The following is a 15119-nucleotide window of genomic DNA, read 5'->3' as shown; positions in this document are numbered from 1 at the left end:
GGCCACCACAAACGAAGTCAGCAAAATCAAGCGTCTGGAGGCAAAAACATAGGGGATAACCTTGCAAAAAATGTCAGGCCTAACAGGTGTCCCCACAGTTGAAAGTGGGGAGAACTACCCAACCCGTTGAGAGTCCTCTTCACTAAGGCAGGTGAACCTGGTGAGACACTCAGTATTGGACTGGTCGGTTCCAAGGCGTTGTTCTACCATGAAGTCTATTCCCTGTAGGGAGAGACCGCATCAACAGTTTGGTATTCTCACCCTCATCTGCATTAGCCATCTGTATGTGATCTGTGTGAACCCAGAAGTAACTGTGCTTGATTGTTTGATTTTTTCATCATACCATCCATCCGTAGTTCTCTTTTTGTTTTTGTCACCCTAAGTTGGAAGGGTATGCCATGATGAGGGACCCATGCTCACTGTGCCACTGGATTCAAGCTAGCCTGGCTGATGAGGGGTGATACCCCGAAACCGGTCCCAAGATGCTTGTTTCTGGTCCACGGAAGACCTTGACCAACAGTTTTGGCCAGACTGTTCCAATGGGGAGCAGACTCAAGACTGGTTTGCATACGGGAGAGGTAGACTTGCAGTAGTGAAAAACAACAATTTAAACTTTTTCATTGCCAGGACATGTAAAACTAAAATGTACATGCCCAACTTTTTAATCACGCTGCACCCTGCCTTTGGGGCTGTCCAGGGCTTACTTGTGGGATGACTCGTATGTATTAAAAGGGACGTTTTGGGGCTGGCAAAAGGATAATTTTGCCAGGTTAAATGACAGTTTAAAACTGCATACGCACAGGCTGCAATGGCATGAGGCATGTTAAAAGTGCTTCTTAGGTGGGTTGGGAAATCAGTGCTGCAGGCCAACTAGTCGCAGTTAATATGCAGTTAATATGCAGGCGATGGGCACAGGTATTAACACTTTACTAGGGACTTACAAATAAATTAATTATGCTGATTGGATATAATCCAATGTAACTATAGGGGTGGGGTGGCTGTTATTTATAAAACCAAATGAATGATCATTTCTCCCCGTTATGATCAAATTGATTACATGGAAGGCCTCCCCTTCTGCATCAAACTGTCGGCCTCTATTTACTGTGCTGGCCTCTTGATTTATAGTCCCCCTAACTCCAGCTCCTCCTATATACCAGCCCTGACGGATTATGTAATCCAAAAGCGCGCGGTATGCCAATTTCACGATTTTAGGGGACTTTAACCTTCATGCAGATGATGCTACTTGCCCTCTTAGTTCGAATTTTATTTCCACTTTGGCAGCCTGTGATCTTATCCAACTAGTAGCTCTCCCCACACACAGAGCCAGTCACATGTTAGATTTAATATGCTCTAATCTCTCCGACATCTTGGTTAAGGAACCCATACCAGTTATATGGTCTGATCACTATCTCATTCCCTTTTCTTTTCATATGACTCATCATGATAGACCCTTTTTAACCCCTATGGAATTCGGTAGAAACTGGAGTAAAATCACCCCAGAATCCCTACAAGATTACTTAAAAGACTCATGTCGGCCTCCAGCCTCTGACCTTGACTCAAGTGTTTCCAACCTAATGAGTGGGTGGGCAAAGTGATTGACTCACTGGCCCCTCTTAGACCGATTAAAACCATCAGGTCTTCACCCGCAGCCCCCTGGTATTTGGAGGAATTGAGACAAAAAAAGTCCGCCTGCAAAATATTGGAATGCTGCTGGAGACTGAAGTATTCGACAGAAAGTAAAAATGAGTACCAGACAGCCATGAAAGAATACCACAAACTTATTATAAAACACAAAAGAAGCTTTCTATCAGATAGAATTGATAAAGCTAGCAAAGCCCCCAGAGCGATCTTCAAAATTGTTAGATCCGCAGGCTTTGAATCAGCGCCAACCTGTGTCTCAGTCTTTCTGCTCTTAACTCTTTGAGTTCTTCGAAGAGAAAATTGCTCTTATCTATGCCTCTTTCCCTACCAAGGACAGCCCTAATATTGAGGAGGAACTGATGGCTAATCAAACCTCTGCATCAGTCCTCACGGAATTCTCTGAAATATCCGAAGACATCTCCCTCCAGGAATTGCTTAAATGCAAATCTGGCTCTCCCATTGACCCATGGCCAGCAAAACAATATAAAGCATTAGCAGCACTCCTCAACCCCCATCTTAATTCCATATGGAACGCCTCCCTGAGATCGGGCATTTATCAAGAGGCTTGGAAACACGCATTTCTAGTCCCTATCTTGAAAAAAGCTAATGCGGATCCAGAGACCCCGGGAAACTATAGGCCGATCTCCCTTCTCCCCACCCCAGCTAAGATCTTGGAAAAGCTGGCCCATCAAGAACTTGCCAGCTTTTTAGAGTCCAAGGGTCTCCTTCATGATTCTCAGCATGGATTTCGCTAGGGCTACAGCACAGAGTCGGCCCTGATTGAAATGGCGGATTCTGTGCGATAGACACTTGACCGGGGTTCGGGGGCGGTGTTAGTGCTGCTGGACATGTCAGCAGCATTTGACACCATCTCTCACCCAATCCTGCTGAAACGGCTGAGATCCATTGGAGTCCAGGGTAGGGTTCTCAACTGGATTGCCTCATTCCTCTCTGACCGCAAACAACAGGTTCACACTCCCCTCTACACCTCCTCAGTTAGGCCACTTAAATGGGGTGTCCCTTAGGGGTCCTTGCTGAGTCCGCTCCTTTTCAATGTTTATTTTACCCCTCTGGCGGAAATGATCTCTCAGTCGGGCATTAAAATAACATCATATGCTAACGATATCGAGCTCCTTTTCTCCTACAATGATCCTTCATCCACCACTTTCGACTCCCTAATGTTATGCCTTAGGAATATTGCAAAATGGATGGATCTTATCTTTCTCAGACTCAACGTTGGAAAAACCGAGGTCCGGGTCTTCAACCAACCTTCTCCATTAAACACCAATCTGTGGTGGCCGGAAGATCTGAGCCAGGCCCCTCTCCCTAAGTACTCGGTTAGAAACCTGGAGGTCAGATGGGACAACCGTTTGTACTTTGTTTATCAGGTACAAACAGTCTCTGCTGCCTGCTTCTCCAAAATTAAAATTATAAAAAAAGCTTATAAACTACCTGCCCAGCAACAACCGCAAAACCATAGTCCATGCGCTCATAACCTCCCATCTTGACTATGCTAACGGTCTCTATCTGGGTTTGACAGCTGGACTGTGCCACAGACTTCAGACAGTGCAAAATGCCACTGTCCGTTTGGTCGGTGGCATTTCACCTAGACAACACATCTCCCCTTACCTGCGCAAACTGCACTGGCTCCCCATCTCCAAAAGAATTGAGTTCAAAGCCATGACCTTGGCCTATCGGACTACCAAAGGCAAAGGACTAGCCCATCTTTGGTCGAGCCTCCGTCCATACAGTAATTCCAGAGTTCTCCGTTCTAATACCAAACTTTTACTAGTCACTCCTAGGTTTAAAAAAGCACGATCTGGAGGTAAAACTTTCAAAGTGTGTGCCACCCAGCGCTGGAACAAACTTCCGCTTCACCTCTGCATGATTCAGTCGGAACCTGAATTCTGCAGATCCCTTAAAACTTTTCTTTTCTGCTTGTAAGTCTCTGTTTTGGACCATCTGCTGTCTGCTCAATTGGCGCCCGGACGCCCCGTTGGGGTAGCTGTGCGCTTTATAAAATACACAAAATTAAAAATAATAAATAACTATGTTTTAGAGAAGGAGCACAATCACTTTAACACTGGTTTGCAGTGGTAATGTGAGCAGAGTCCCAATACCAACAATAATGAGTTTAACAAAAATCAGGGAGCGATGGTATAAAGTTAGGGAAAGGCCACGTCTAGGATGTGAGGACTAACAGTAGCTTACGTATTCAGCATACCCAGCATGGAACTTATAAGTAATACTGTGAGTACCTGAGCATACATTTTACATAAAGCCAGTGTTCATCACTGTTTGCACTGCAGACTCATCCACAGACATGCAACAGTCTGTGTTTCAAGACCCACAACACATTTGGTGTTGCAGAAATAGCTGTCAGTATTAAAATCATCACCATTATGAAACCAGTTGTGAGAGCCCCCCATGCCACCATTGAAGACCCAGTGAATGCAACTGTCGTACATGATCCCTCAGGAGACCACCCTGACCCAATCCTAAACCTTTCGAACTATAGGATGACCAAGGCGGAAAAAGACATACTCAGGAAGGGACTATCATTCGTCCCGACTAACAGACCAGATTCATTTACAACAAAATTGGAACTACAAAAATTCTTCTGCAAAGTGAGGTTAAAGTACTACTTCGGGAGGAACTCCTACGAACCTAAACTGTCTGCTACACCATTCAAACCAGTATCTACCTTCACGCCAGGCACCTATTGTATGAGCCAGCGCATCATGGCTCTTGAGCAAATCGTCATGCAGGAAGTTATGGAATCACTTGAAGCAAAACAATATATTAAGCATAATGTCACCAAGGAGGAGAAACAAGCACTAAGGGACTTGAGCACAAACAACTCTATTATCATAAAGGCGGCTGATAAGGGTGGTGCAGTAGTGGTAAAAAATACCACTGACTATATTGAGGAAATTGAACAACAACTCCAAGTACAAGAAAACTACCACACCACACCCAGAGACCCCACATTGGAGATCAGGGCTCTTATTGAAACACGGGCAGAACTGGGAGTTTGTGAAGGTTTCCTCAGCATACCAGAGAAGGAGTTCCTGATCAACAAGGAACCAAGGATATCTACTATTTATACCTTGCCAAAGGTGCATAAGAGGCTTACCGAACCACCAGGGAGACCCATCATATCTGGGTGTGGCTCAGTACTGGATCCAGCCAACTAATTCATTGATTATTTTCTCCAACCCTTGGTTCATCAAACAAAGTAATTTGTAAGGGACTCTATGCACCTTATACAACTACTAGAAGACCAACCATTCAACATCAACGCCCAGTTCATTGTCACACTGGATGTATCATCGCTCTACACATCAATTCCCCAGACGGAGGCACTTGATGTTGTCAAAATGGCACTGGATACACGTCCGGCACCCCAATGGATACCCACTCAGTTCTGGGTCCATCTCTTGAAAATCATCATGACAAAGAACTATTTCATATTCAAGAAACAATTCTACTTCCAATGTAAAGGAGTAGCCATGGGCGCGACCTATGCTCCAAGCCTGGCTAATATTTACATGGCTCACTATGAGGAGCAACACTTATACTCACGCGCCAATCCATTCATCAACTCCATAGATGTCTGGAAAAGATACATTGACGGCGTGATAATGATTTGGACTGGCACGGAACTTCAATTGCATGAATTCTTCAAATGGCTAAATGAAAAGTAGTACGGACATACAATTCACAATGAACTATAACCATTTAAACATAGACTTTTTGGATATCACCTTCAAAGTGGAAAACGACCTGCTCTACTGTGACCTTTACAGAAAACCAACTGAAAGGAACACATTGTTACAGTACCGATCCCACCACCCACGGAATCTACGTGACAATTTGCCGTTCGGACAGTATCTGAGAATAAGGCGTAACTGTACCAGAGGGGTTGATTTCTTCAGAGAAACGGAAGATCTCACCAAACGCCTGAGGGACCGTGGTTTTTCTCGCTGGGTTTGCTCAAACGTGCTAAGAAGAGGGCTTGGTACTGCCCCAGGGAGCAACTACTCAGTCCAAAAGAGAAGGCAGCAGCCACAAACAACATAGTATGCGTCACAACATTCAATCTTAAGAGCAACAATATCAAGAAAATTATCTGAACATATTGGAACCTGGTTGCATCTGAATTGCAGACGGAAGAAATCCCACTATTCGCATTAAAAAGTGGAAGAAACATCAAGGACAATGTTGTCAAAGCATTCCTGGAACCCCCAAAACCACCAGATATACGTGATCTATTTGGATTGCTGCCAATTACGGGCCATTTCAGATGTGGCACTTGTAAAGCGTGCCCACAATGCATAGATGGTCAGGCACTGTTATACAACGGAAGAACTTACAAAGCGCCATCCTTAACTAACTGCAATACCACAAATGTTATATACATCATTCTATGCCCCTGCGACATTCCATACATCGGTCAAACCACCCAGAAAGTGAAGATGAGAATCTTGCAGCATATGAGCAAGATCAGATGTAAAACACAGGGAGCACCCTTGGTGGAACACTTCCTTGCCCACAATCACACACCAGACAGTTTGAGATGGAGGGTAGTGAAAAAATATGTGCAAACCCTCGAGGTGGTTCACTTACAACAGCCCTTAGCAGAAAAGAATGCAAGTGGATACACAATCTTAACACAGTTGCCAATGGGTTAAATGAGCAAGAAGAGATAGCGAAACAAATGGGTCTATTATAACCCCTAGGGTACTTTACTCGGGCCCCCTAGCTACGGTTAGAGATAGACTCTTTTGAACAACTGACCCACCCTATCCCTTGTTCAATTAGCAAGCTGTTAATGTTTTTCGTTGGAATTGCATGAACATGATGTATTCGGGATAATTGTGTCCTAAATGGTCTACATAAGCAATGTTTCACATCTTGGCTTTTCGTTGAATACTGTTTACCACAACTAATGCTCAATGTATTACGAGACTTAGGACAGCTTGTAACCCTTATGTTTGTAACCCATCGCATTCATTGTATAACCTTGTCACTATGTGAAACCTAACCTTGTCACTTTGTGAAATCTAACACTGTGCCATGAGGTCATATTTGCATGGCATTTCCTGGTAATTTTTAATCCTAAAACTTTTTAAACTCCTCATCCCTTCCAAATAACGATCACTTTTCACAAACACTCCCGTTCGTCACCCGATGACGAACCCACGCAGCCTTTGTGTTACAGTGCATGAAGACGTTGCCTAGCAACTCACCGGCGTCTCCATTGACGTGCACGCGTCCTCGCGGCCACGTCGGTTTCTAGATTTAACCGGGCTCCCATTTCCGGCCCCCACCTGACTCGGAGTAGGTCTAGGATGGGACGTTCGCCCTCCTGGATGTCTCACGGATTCGCTCAAACCCCATAAGGTAACACTCACGAGACGCCCTCACAGCCCCGTATGCATGGCAGCAATCTTTTCGGCTCACAGCAGTAATCGTTTTGGCTCACGCTTGGGTTTTTATAAAACGGATCCACCGCGATCACCCTTAAGCCCATTTCGACCGCCATTCACAATGCGGCGTCTTAGATCACTGTATAGCACCCCCTCAATGACCCTTTTAAACAGCCAACACTTTAATACCCTCCCCTGTCACCTATAGGTTAGGCACAGCTCCTAGCCGAGGGCCTCATTTATGAGGCCTTTCGTCAGTTTTACGCCACCGGTGCATCACTTTTTGTGACGCACCAGTGGTGTAAAGAATGCGCCTTGTTGCGTCATATTTACAAAGTGACGCATCTAGGTAGATGCGTCACTTTGTAAACCCCTGCGCCACATTATACCTGCGCCAGGTATAATGTATGCAAGGGGGGGCGTATTGACGCAAGGAAGGGTCGTAGAAGTGACGCAGTGAAATCTATGAGATTTTTCTGCGTCACTTTTAGGACACCGTTGCGTCAAAATCCTGCGCCTGCTTCACAGCAAGCGTAAGACTGACGCAAGCCCTTTCACATGGGGCTTGCCCCATGTGAAAGGACGCTTTGCTGGAGTTGCGGCACTTTTGTGACACACTCCAGCAATGCGTCACTTTTGCGCTTACAGATACGTCAGAAATACTGACGTATCTGTAACTCCTTGCGACATGATGCATCATACATTAAATATGACGCATCAGGAATGACGCAAAGAAGGCGCACTGAGAAGTGACGCATCGCTGCTTTCACGTAGAGATGCGTCATTTGTCATAAATGAGGCCCCGAGTTTCTAGCTGCACCGGCTGCCACCCATCACACGACCTGTGTGATTTCACCCCCGTCCTGCCTCACCGAGTCACTTGATGGCACGGACATGTACTTTTTTAACTTTCACTCACTGAACGGTAAGCCTGCACGCATCATTCAGGGAATGGGCACCCAACACACGCTATACGAATTCCACAGATTTCACTGACTGGTAATCTCGTACTCACTAAACACGCAATGGGCACCCTTAGTCACTTTATGTAACTAATCTGGGACTGCTCCTGTTCCACAGATTTCAGGCCATTGCGCCCCCCTCATCCTGTCCTCGCTAATTAACTGGCCTTCAGTAGGGTGAGTATTGATAACCCTACAGGTGCATCCATTTAATATGCTGCACCTAGTGCCTCTTTGACACACTGCTTATTTAATTTCAGACTATCATCCCCTCTGCCTGTCTTGAGAAAGACCCGCCGTGACCTCCAACTGGGGCACCACAAGGTCGAAACGTCAACGCTTTTTATTAGGTCCAGCATCGACAAGACTCTATACTTTGATAGATAGAATTTCTTGTTTGTGTAACAAGTTTTTGGCCTATTTTTTACTTCACCACTTGTACATATGTATATGTTTGCACTGTATATAATGCTCACTACTTGAATTCCCTGCATTTGTGTCACTTTTCTCATTTTGTATTGTTATTGACAGTTCGTATTAAGATACTGTATGTACCAATGAATGAAGTCATTCTGGGATAAAATATTTGAATAATGCAATTTTGTTTCACTCATGTCTTATTTACTAAGTACGTTGAAACAATTGATTCCTACATGCTTTACTCATTAAGCTTGTTGTTTTTGTGTCAGAGGCTATAAATCTAAGACCGCATTTATAGCTGTTAATAACGTTGTTGTTCTCCAAACCCGACAGAACCACTTTTGCTCAATTTACATACCTACCCAGGTTCTGAGGGACACAGGGTTACCCCTTTTCATTTAATCAGTTGTGAACTTTGCCACTGAAATCATTATATCATTTTCGGACATTTTCTCAGAGATTCTTTCATTTATTTTAATGATTGAAAGTGTTGCTTTTACAGATGACGACTGTGGTGACGGCAGTGACGAGCTGGGCTGCTCTCATTCCTGCACTGACAGCCAGTTCCGGTGCGCCAGCGACCGCTGCATACCGAGATACTGGGTTTGTGACGGTGACAACGACTGTGGTGATTACAGTGATGAATTGCACCCTGACTGCGCCAGAACAGGTAAGTCAAACCAAATCCAACGTGTGTCCTTTGTAAAATCGATGAGTCTGTCCGATACCACTTCGTGTGAAGGATATTATGGTTATTACAGACACTCTAGTATGATTACAACAGCAGCTCACACTTGCTTACATTTTATTTCAAACTATACGCCCCTCCCCCCCCCCCTTTTGCACATGTGTTGGTTTATTCCTAGATCCGAAGGATAATCAGGAAACCTGGTGCCAGCTGGATAACGGAGGCCTTCGAAATGAAGTACAGCTCGCCCTTTCATTAATTCATGACATTAGCTTGTATCACAACGCTTTGCTATCGCCAGGCACACCTGTTACCCATTTTCTCTGTCATTAATAACCCGTGTGCCCTATAAAAGGGAAAACATCTTGGTGCTGCATGATCCTGTTCACTAAATGGAACAGAAGATGTATTTGGCTCGGAAAGACTTGAACAAGTGTATTCTAAAGCCATTCTACTGGTTTTATCTAGACATCCCTACTTTGATGTTCGATCGTCATGAATCATGTCCTTTTGTTTATCCATTCAGTGTCAGAATGTCTTCAGACAACCCAAAAGCCAGCAATAAACAAGGAACAAGTTTTAGCAAATAAGTTGCAGTAGAATTGTGACAAATAACAATTCACAATTTGCGATTCTTTAAATGGAATGTACAAAAATGAATTTGTTAGAAGTGGTTGCAATTTGCGCATCGGCTTGTAACTAATCCATTGGTATTTTGTGAACTAATCTATGTATTAAAAGGTTGGTTCTCAAAATTCTGATTCGTAGTGGGTCGCTATTTAGTCTGGCACCTTGGCGTGAGTCTCCCTTCCACGTTTTGCTGATGTGCCTCCGATGTTTTGCTGGTTTTCCGATACTCAGGGCACTGCGCCACGGCTGATCCGTGCCGCAGTGCAAGTGCTCCCTACTGTAAATTGTATATACGATTGGTATTCCTGATTGGTGCATTGGATTTGCTGTCAGTCCCTAGTAAAGGGCACGAGGGAGTGCCGGGGCTTGTAAATGCCAATACTGCTGGTGGGCCTGCAGCGCTGGTTGCGCCACCCACCGAAGCAGCCGTAAAGATGTGTCTGGGAACTGCGACCGCAGAACCCGCGTGCGGTCTCGTACTGTCACGCTAGCTGGGCAAGTGTCCCCACTTGCCCGCACCGACCCTTCCCTTGACTGCATATTAGTCACCCCTATGGTAGGCCTGCGGGCAGGGTGCGTTGTAGGTGTAAGGTAGGACAAGCCCTGATGTGCGTGGCCTGTCCTGGTAGTGACTTACAACGAAGACCGTATTTCACTGCTGAAGGCTACCTGCTCCATTAGGCCAGACTGAGCTGCGAGGATTATTACACCCTATAATCCCCGCAGGTTCAAGGAGCATGGTAGTGAGTCAAGTTTAGTATGCCTGAACTCAGGATGATGAGATATTTCTTGTAGGCAAGTTTATTTCCATATCCTGGGTTTGCAAATGCTACTTTTAGAAAGTTAGCATTTGCTTGCCTAACCATTTCAGTTGCCTCTGCCAGTATGTGTATCCGACTGTCTGGGATGTGTGAGTGACAGGGCTGGAGGGATGACAGGTGGTGAATGCGCAGATTACACCTTAGTGGGAGGTAGGAGTGCCTCTTGACTCGAACTGTCACTGTGCTCGGCCACCACAATGCTGGCTCCACCCTCCTGGGGAGCGGCGGATGACTCTGCCGGCACCTGGCCCAGGAAGGGCGAAGCCCCCATCAACAAGGTACTCTGGCCACCCCTGTCAGGACAATGCTGGCTCCACCTCCTGTGGGGCGTCTGATGCGCCTGCCCCTCACACTGAAAGCAGGAGCCGGAGTACACCCGCCGGGGTACTCCAGAACTGAGAGTGGCTATGCCAAGGCCCCCCTGGCCTGCGAGAACAAAGGAATTGGCCTATAAAAGACGGAGCCCTGCTCCTTGAAAATTAGATCCAGTTTGGGCCACAGAACGACTCTGCCCTACGAGAAGGACCGTGAGAAGACAAGGAAGGGTGCTGACTCTTGCCTGTGTCTGGTGCCTTGCTGCTGAAGGAGAGGAAGACAAAACGACTACGAAAAGACTTTTGTGCTACTTGTGCCAAACTCTGCAAAGAGATCTCCAAGGGCTTGGAATTGAACTTGCCCCCTGACCAGCGTCCCAGGACCAGTGGACGCTAACCCCCTTGGAAGAAAGCGACTGCGGGTACTGACCATCGCCGCAGCACCGACAAAGAGGAATCTCCTCTAAGGCATCCACACCCTCCCGACCACCGTGACCGGGGCCCAAAGCAACAGCGGAAGCACAGTGAGGACCAGCCGCCGCTGGCCCGAACATCGTGACCACACCTGCGCTGGGAGCCCGAGAGCAAAGCAAAGGAGGACCCGTCCGGTCCGAGCTACCGAGGCGACTGCATAGCGAGCCGTCCCTCACCTGCAAGGACAGACCATTGCCCTACGGGAATCCACAAGGTCGGTAGCCTGCCCGACAGCCCAGCTGTGAGCCCACAGCTGCATCGACATTTGGCTGAGTACGTCCTGCACTTGGGGACCGTACTGCCACTTGTCACCGCCGCACAGCCACCGTCTCCAAGGTCGGAGCGGACGACAAAGAGAGGACCGTGCCGCCACAGAGCACCGCTGCCCCGGACGACCAGTGACCTGCTCGGCAGAAGAGCCGCAACGATCAGCGACACCGGGAAGGCAACGCGACGTGGGACAGATCCCCTGGAAGCCGCTGGCTCCACAAAGAACTTCGTTTAACGCCGGCCTACGGGCCTCACAAGAACTACGATAAGAACTGTGGTACCCTAAAGCTAATATCCTGCAAACCGTATCCGTAAAGTTATTGACTGTATTCACAAGCCTGCGTAAAGTCTATATAAAGAGATATATTTTTACAAGAATACAGTCTGGTCTCGTTGTGTGGTGGGTTGGTTGTGAAGGTGTACTGTTGCAAGTGTTTAACCCTATGTGCCCCAAGGATTAGCCTACGACTGCTTAAGCCACACTACCGAGAGGGTAAGCAGAGGTTGTCTGGAAGGTAACCCTCAGCCCTGACGAGGAAGAGAGAGTCCCTGCTTGTCGCTAGTGTTGCACTGCGCCAACTAGAGCCTCCCCCTTCCTACAACATGTATCAGGTAGGTTGTAAACTGAGAACGACTATGATTGGCTACGTTGACAGCCATAACAATCTTCTCAGGTCAGCAGACCACCATGTCTTTAAAATCTTTTAAATAGAGCATTCTTTTAAAAAAAATGCAGTACATTTTCCTTGAAAGAAAACAGGATGCATTTAAAAAAAGTAAAAAAGAAAAACAGCAAAAACCACCTATTTTTATATTGGCAGGCTGCTGGCTCATAAAAAATGTTTTTGTGGACATTTACAAAGGACAAGGGGTCCCGTATGGACCCCTTCCGATTTGCAAATGGCTTACCACCTCCTTTGAGGAGTTAGTAAAATGTTAATAGTTTGCGATCAGATTTAGGTTGGATCACATTAATGCACAGCCCTAATCGTACTCCTTCCAAATACTGAATCTGTATTTATTCCCAATTAGAAATTCGGTAAAATTCAGACCACATGTTACCTAATCACTATTTGTGTTTGGTGAATATAAAATTCCAATTTGCAGTCGGAAAGGTTCTGATTTTCTGATTCGGAGCGCTACCAATCATAAAATGGCTTTGTACATGAAGGCCTTGATGCAGCACTGTATCGCTGTGGAAGGGTTTGTGGGATCACTGGTTTGCCAGGCAAGTTCTCCATACCAATAGGGGAATGCTTTCTTCTATCTGTTCAAACTCCTGCCAGCAAACGGTTTCCATTGCACCCTTTCCCTTCCATGCACATCAATTCACCAAAGTAACTGACGCAATAGAAATTATATCATGATCACTGATTTTTTGGATAAAATCTGTAGAATATGCAGCAGATGAAGGATTATGCAGCAAACGTGCAAAAAGCATAATTATGCAGAAAATGCTTCAGCCGCAGAATCGCGTAATCCAGTGGCGCATCTGACATCACAGAGTTAAATCTCTTCAGCAATAGGCTTGTATTTGGTGCTGATGGGTTAGATGCAGGGTAAACCGTGGAACCTTCATTAGGTAGACAGAGCTCTTAGAAAACTATTTACATTCTGCTTCTCATGTTGCCTTCATGTGTCCAGAAACCAGGTGTACCAAAGGCACTGCCATGAGCATCACATGAGAATCCTGAAGGGCAGTTACCACAGTGGTCGACTCCTAATTGGAACGCATGGGCCCTTTCAGTGGTGGACAAATAATTCCTCTTTTTTTAGAAAATCAATATCTCTTCAGACTGAGTATCATTTGAGCTGACAATGCTATTTCGTTGATGTTTTTTCGGATTCTGATTGCCTTTCGCCTGTAATTACACTTGCACTGTCACAAGTCAGCCAGAATGGCACCTCTCCTCCCCGCATCCCTACGAGAAAAACAGCAAAAATGACTATGTTGACGGAGCAAATGTTTTATGGACAGAGGAGACATTCTACTTTGCACAACTTTAATTTTCCCATTAAAATAACATGACAGTTCATTACAGTTCAAGAAAAAAAAATTAGTGTCATCATTTCGTGACTAAGATTGTAGAAAAGTTGCAAAAAAAAGTTTTCACTTTTTCATCAGTGGAAAACTCGTTGCACATCTCTTACATAGAAAATATTTTTAAGGTAATACTACAGCCCTCAAATAACCAGAATAGTACCACAATTCCAATTCCATATGGTAACAAAGCAAATAATAATCGGGTGCATGTTGGGTTTCCAAGAGCTTGATTTTAATATACTCCATTTCCTCTTATCTATTTAGAAAGTAGCACCAAATATTCGGATTCTGTATGTAATCCGCTTTTAGGGCCAGATGCGCAGGGCAAAGGTCTCAAAACTGGTTGCGATTTGTGACCAGTGTTTTTACGGGCACTGTACTATTTTGTGAGCTGACCTATGTACTAACAGGTCGGTTCCCATAATAACGATTCCTAGTGAGTGAAATTCAACCTACCACATAAATAATAATAAGGTAGGTCGCAAATTGTGACCCCGTATGAATCGTAGACATCACAGGGATGGATCCCGCTGAGGTCAGCAACACCATGTCTGTGAGTGCATTTAAATAAAGCAATCCCTGCATTTTTTTAAATACAACCTGGTTTTTCTTCAAGTAAATCGGGATGCATTATAAAAAAGAAAAGTTTAATAAATATTTTATAAAAGTTCGCCCAAAACCACAAATGGGTTTCTGTGACAGAAAGCCCAAGCCTTCTGTCATGGCGAGGTTATTTTAATTCAGCTCTCACCAAGGCAGGACTAAAAAAGAATTGGGCACTCGGATTGGCAAGAAAGCATTCAGCTATTCTAATAAAAAACAAGCTAATCTTCTTTCCAGTGCACAAGACCTGGCCGATCTCAGCAACAAAGTTCATGCAAACATCACACAATGACTATACGATTCTCTAAATCCCCCAAATTACTTTAACACCTTTCCCGCTAGCGGTTTTCCCGCTGTGCTCTGAGTTTTTGAAAAACCTGCGTTACATGACGAGCTCAGCTCGTCATGAGTGTACGAGAGGCGTAACTCATGACGAGCTGAGCTCGTCATGAGCATAGAACGGTTTAAACTCCCACTTACACAAAAAAGAGATCTAATGCATCTAAGATTAGACTTGATCCATTAAATGCACATTGGTGCGTGAGGCAACATAGCGATCAAGACCGAGCCTGCTGACTGTGCAGATCGTCCCCTAAATCATTGGCCTACATACTATGTAAATGGTTTTGATGAACTTAAAATTAGAACTTTCCAAAAAGCTGTAGAGTGGTGCCTGAAGATAGAGTCCAATCAACTGTTTGCTTTCTGAAATATATGTCAACTGTGTTACAACTGATATCCCCGGTGTGGTATTTCCCTAAACATTTTGCCTTCCCAACTCTGGTTTGCCAAATATTTTTTTGTTGGCTTTAAGACCTCT

General features: G+C 45.2%; 1 protein-coding gene across 1 annotated transcript in view; it reads left to right on the top strand.

Moving 5' to 3' along the window:
• Window positions 1–15119, top strand: part of LRP1B (LDL receptor related protein 1B) — a 3669685-nt gene that overhangs the window by 1799448 nt on the left and 1855118 nt on the right. Inside the window, exon 20 of the mRNA XM_086955170.1 lies at window positions 8958–9125. Within this exon, the coding sequence (XP_086811296.1) occupies window positions 8958–9125 (168 nt within the window). The remainder of the gene's footprint in view (window positions 1–8957; window positions 9126–15119) is intronic.

This window comes from Lissotriton vulgaris, chromosome 2_1 (genome assembly GCF_964263255.1).
Source record: "Lissotriton vulgaris chromosome 2_1, aLisVul1.2, whole genome shotgun sequence".
Lineage (NCBI taxonomy): Eukaryota > Metazoa > Chordata > Amphibia > Caudata > Salamandridae > Lissotriton > Lissotriton vulgaris.
This window is presented reverse-complemented; position numbering and strand designations above follow the sequence as displayed.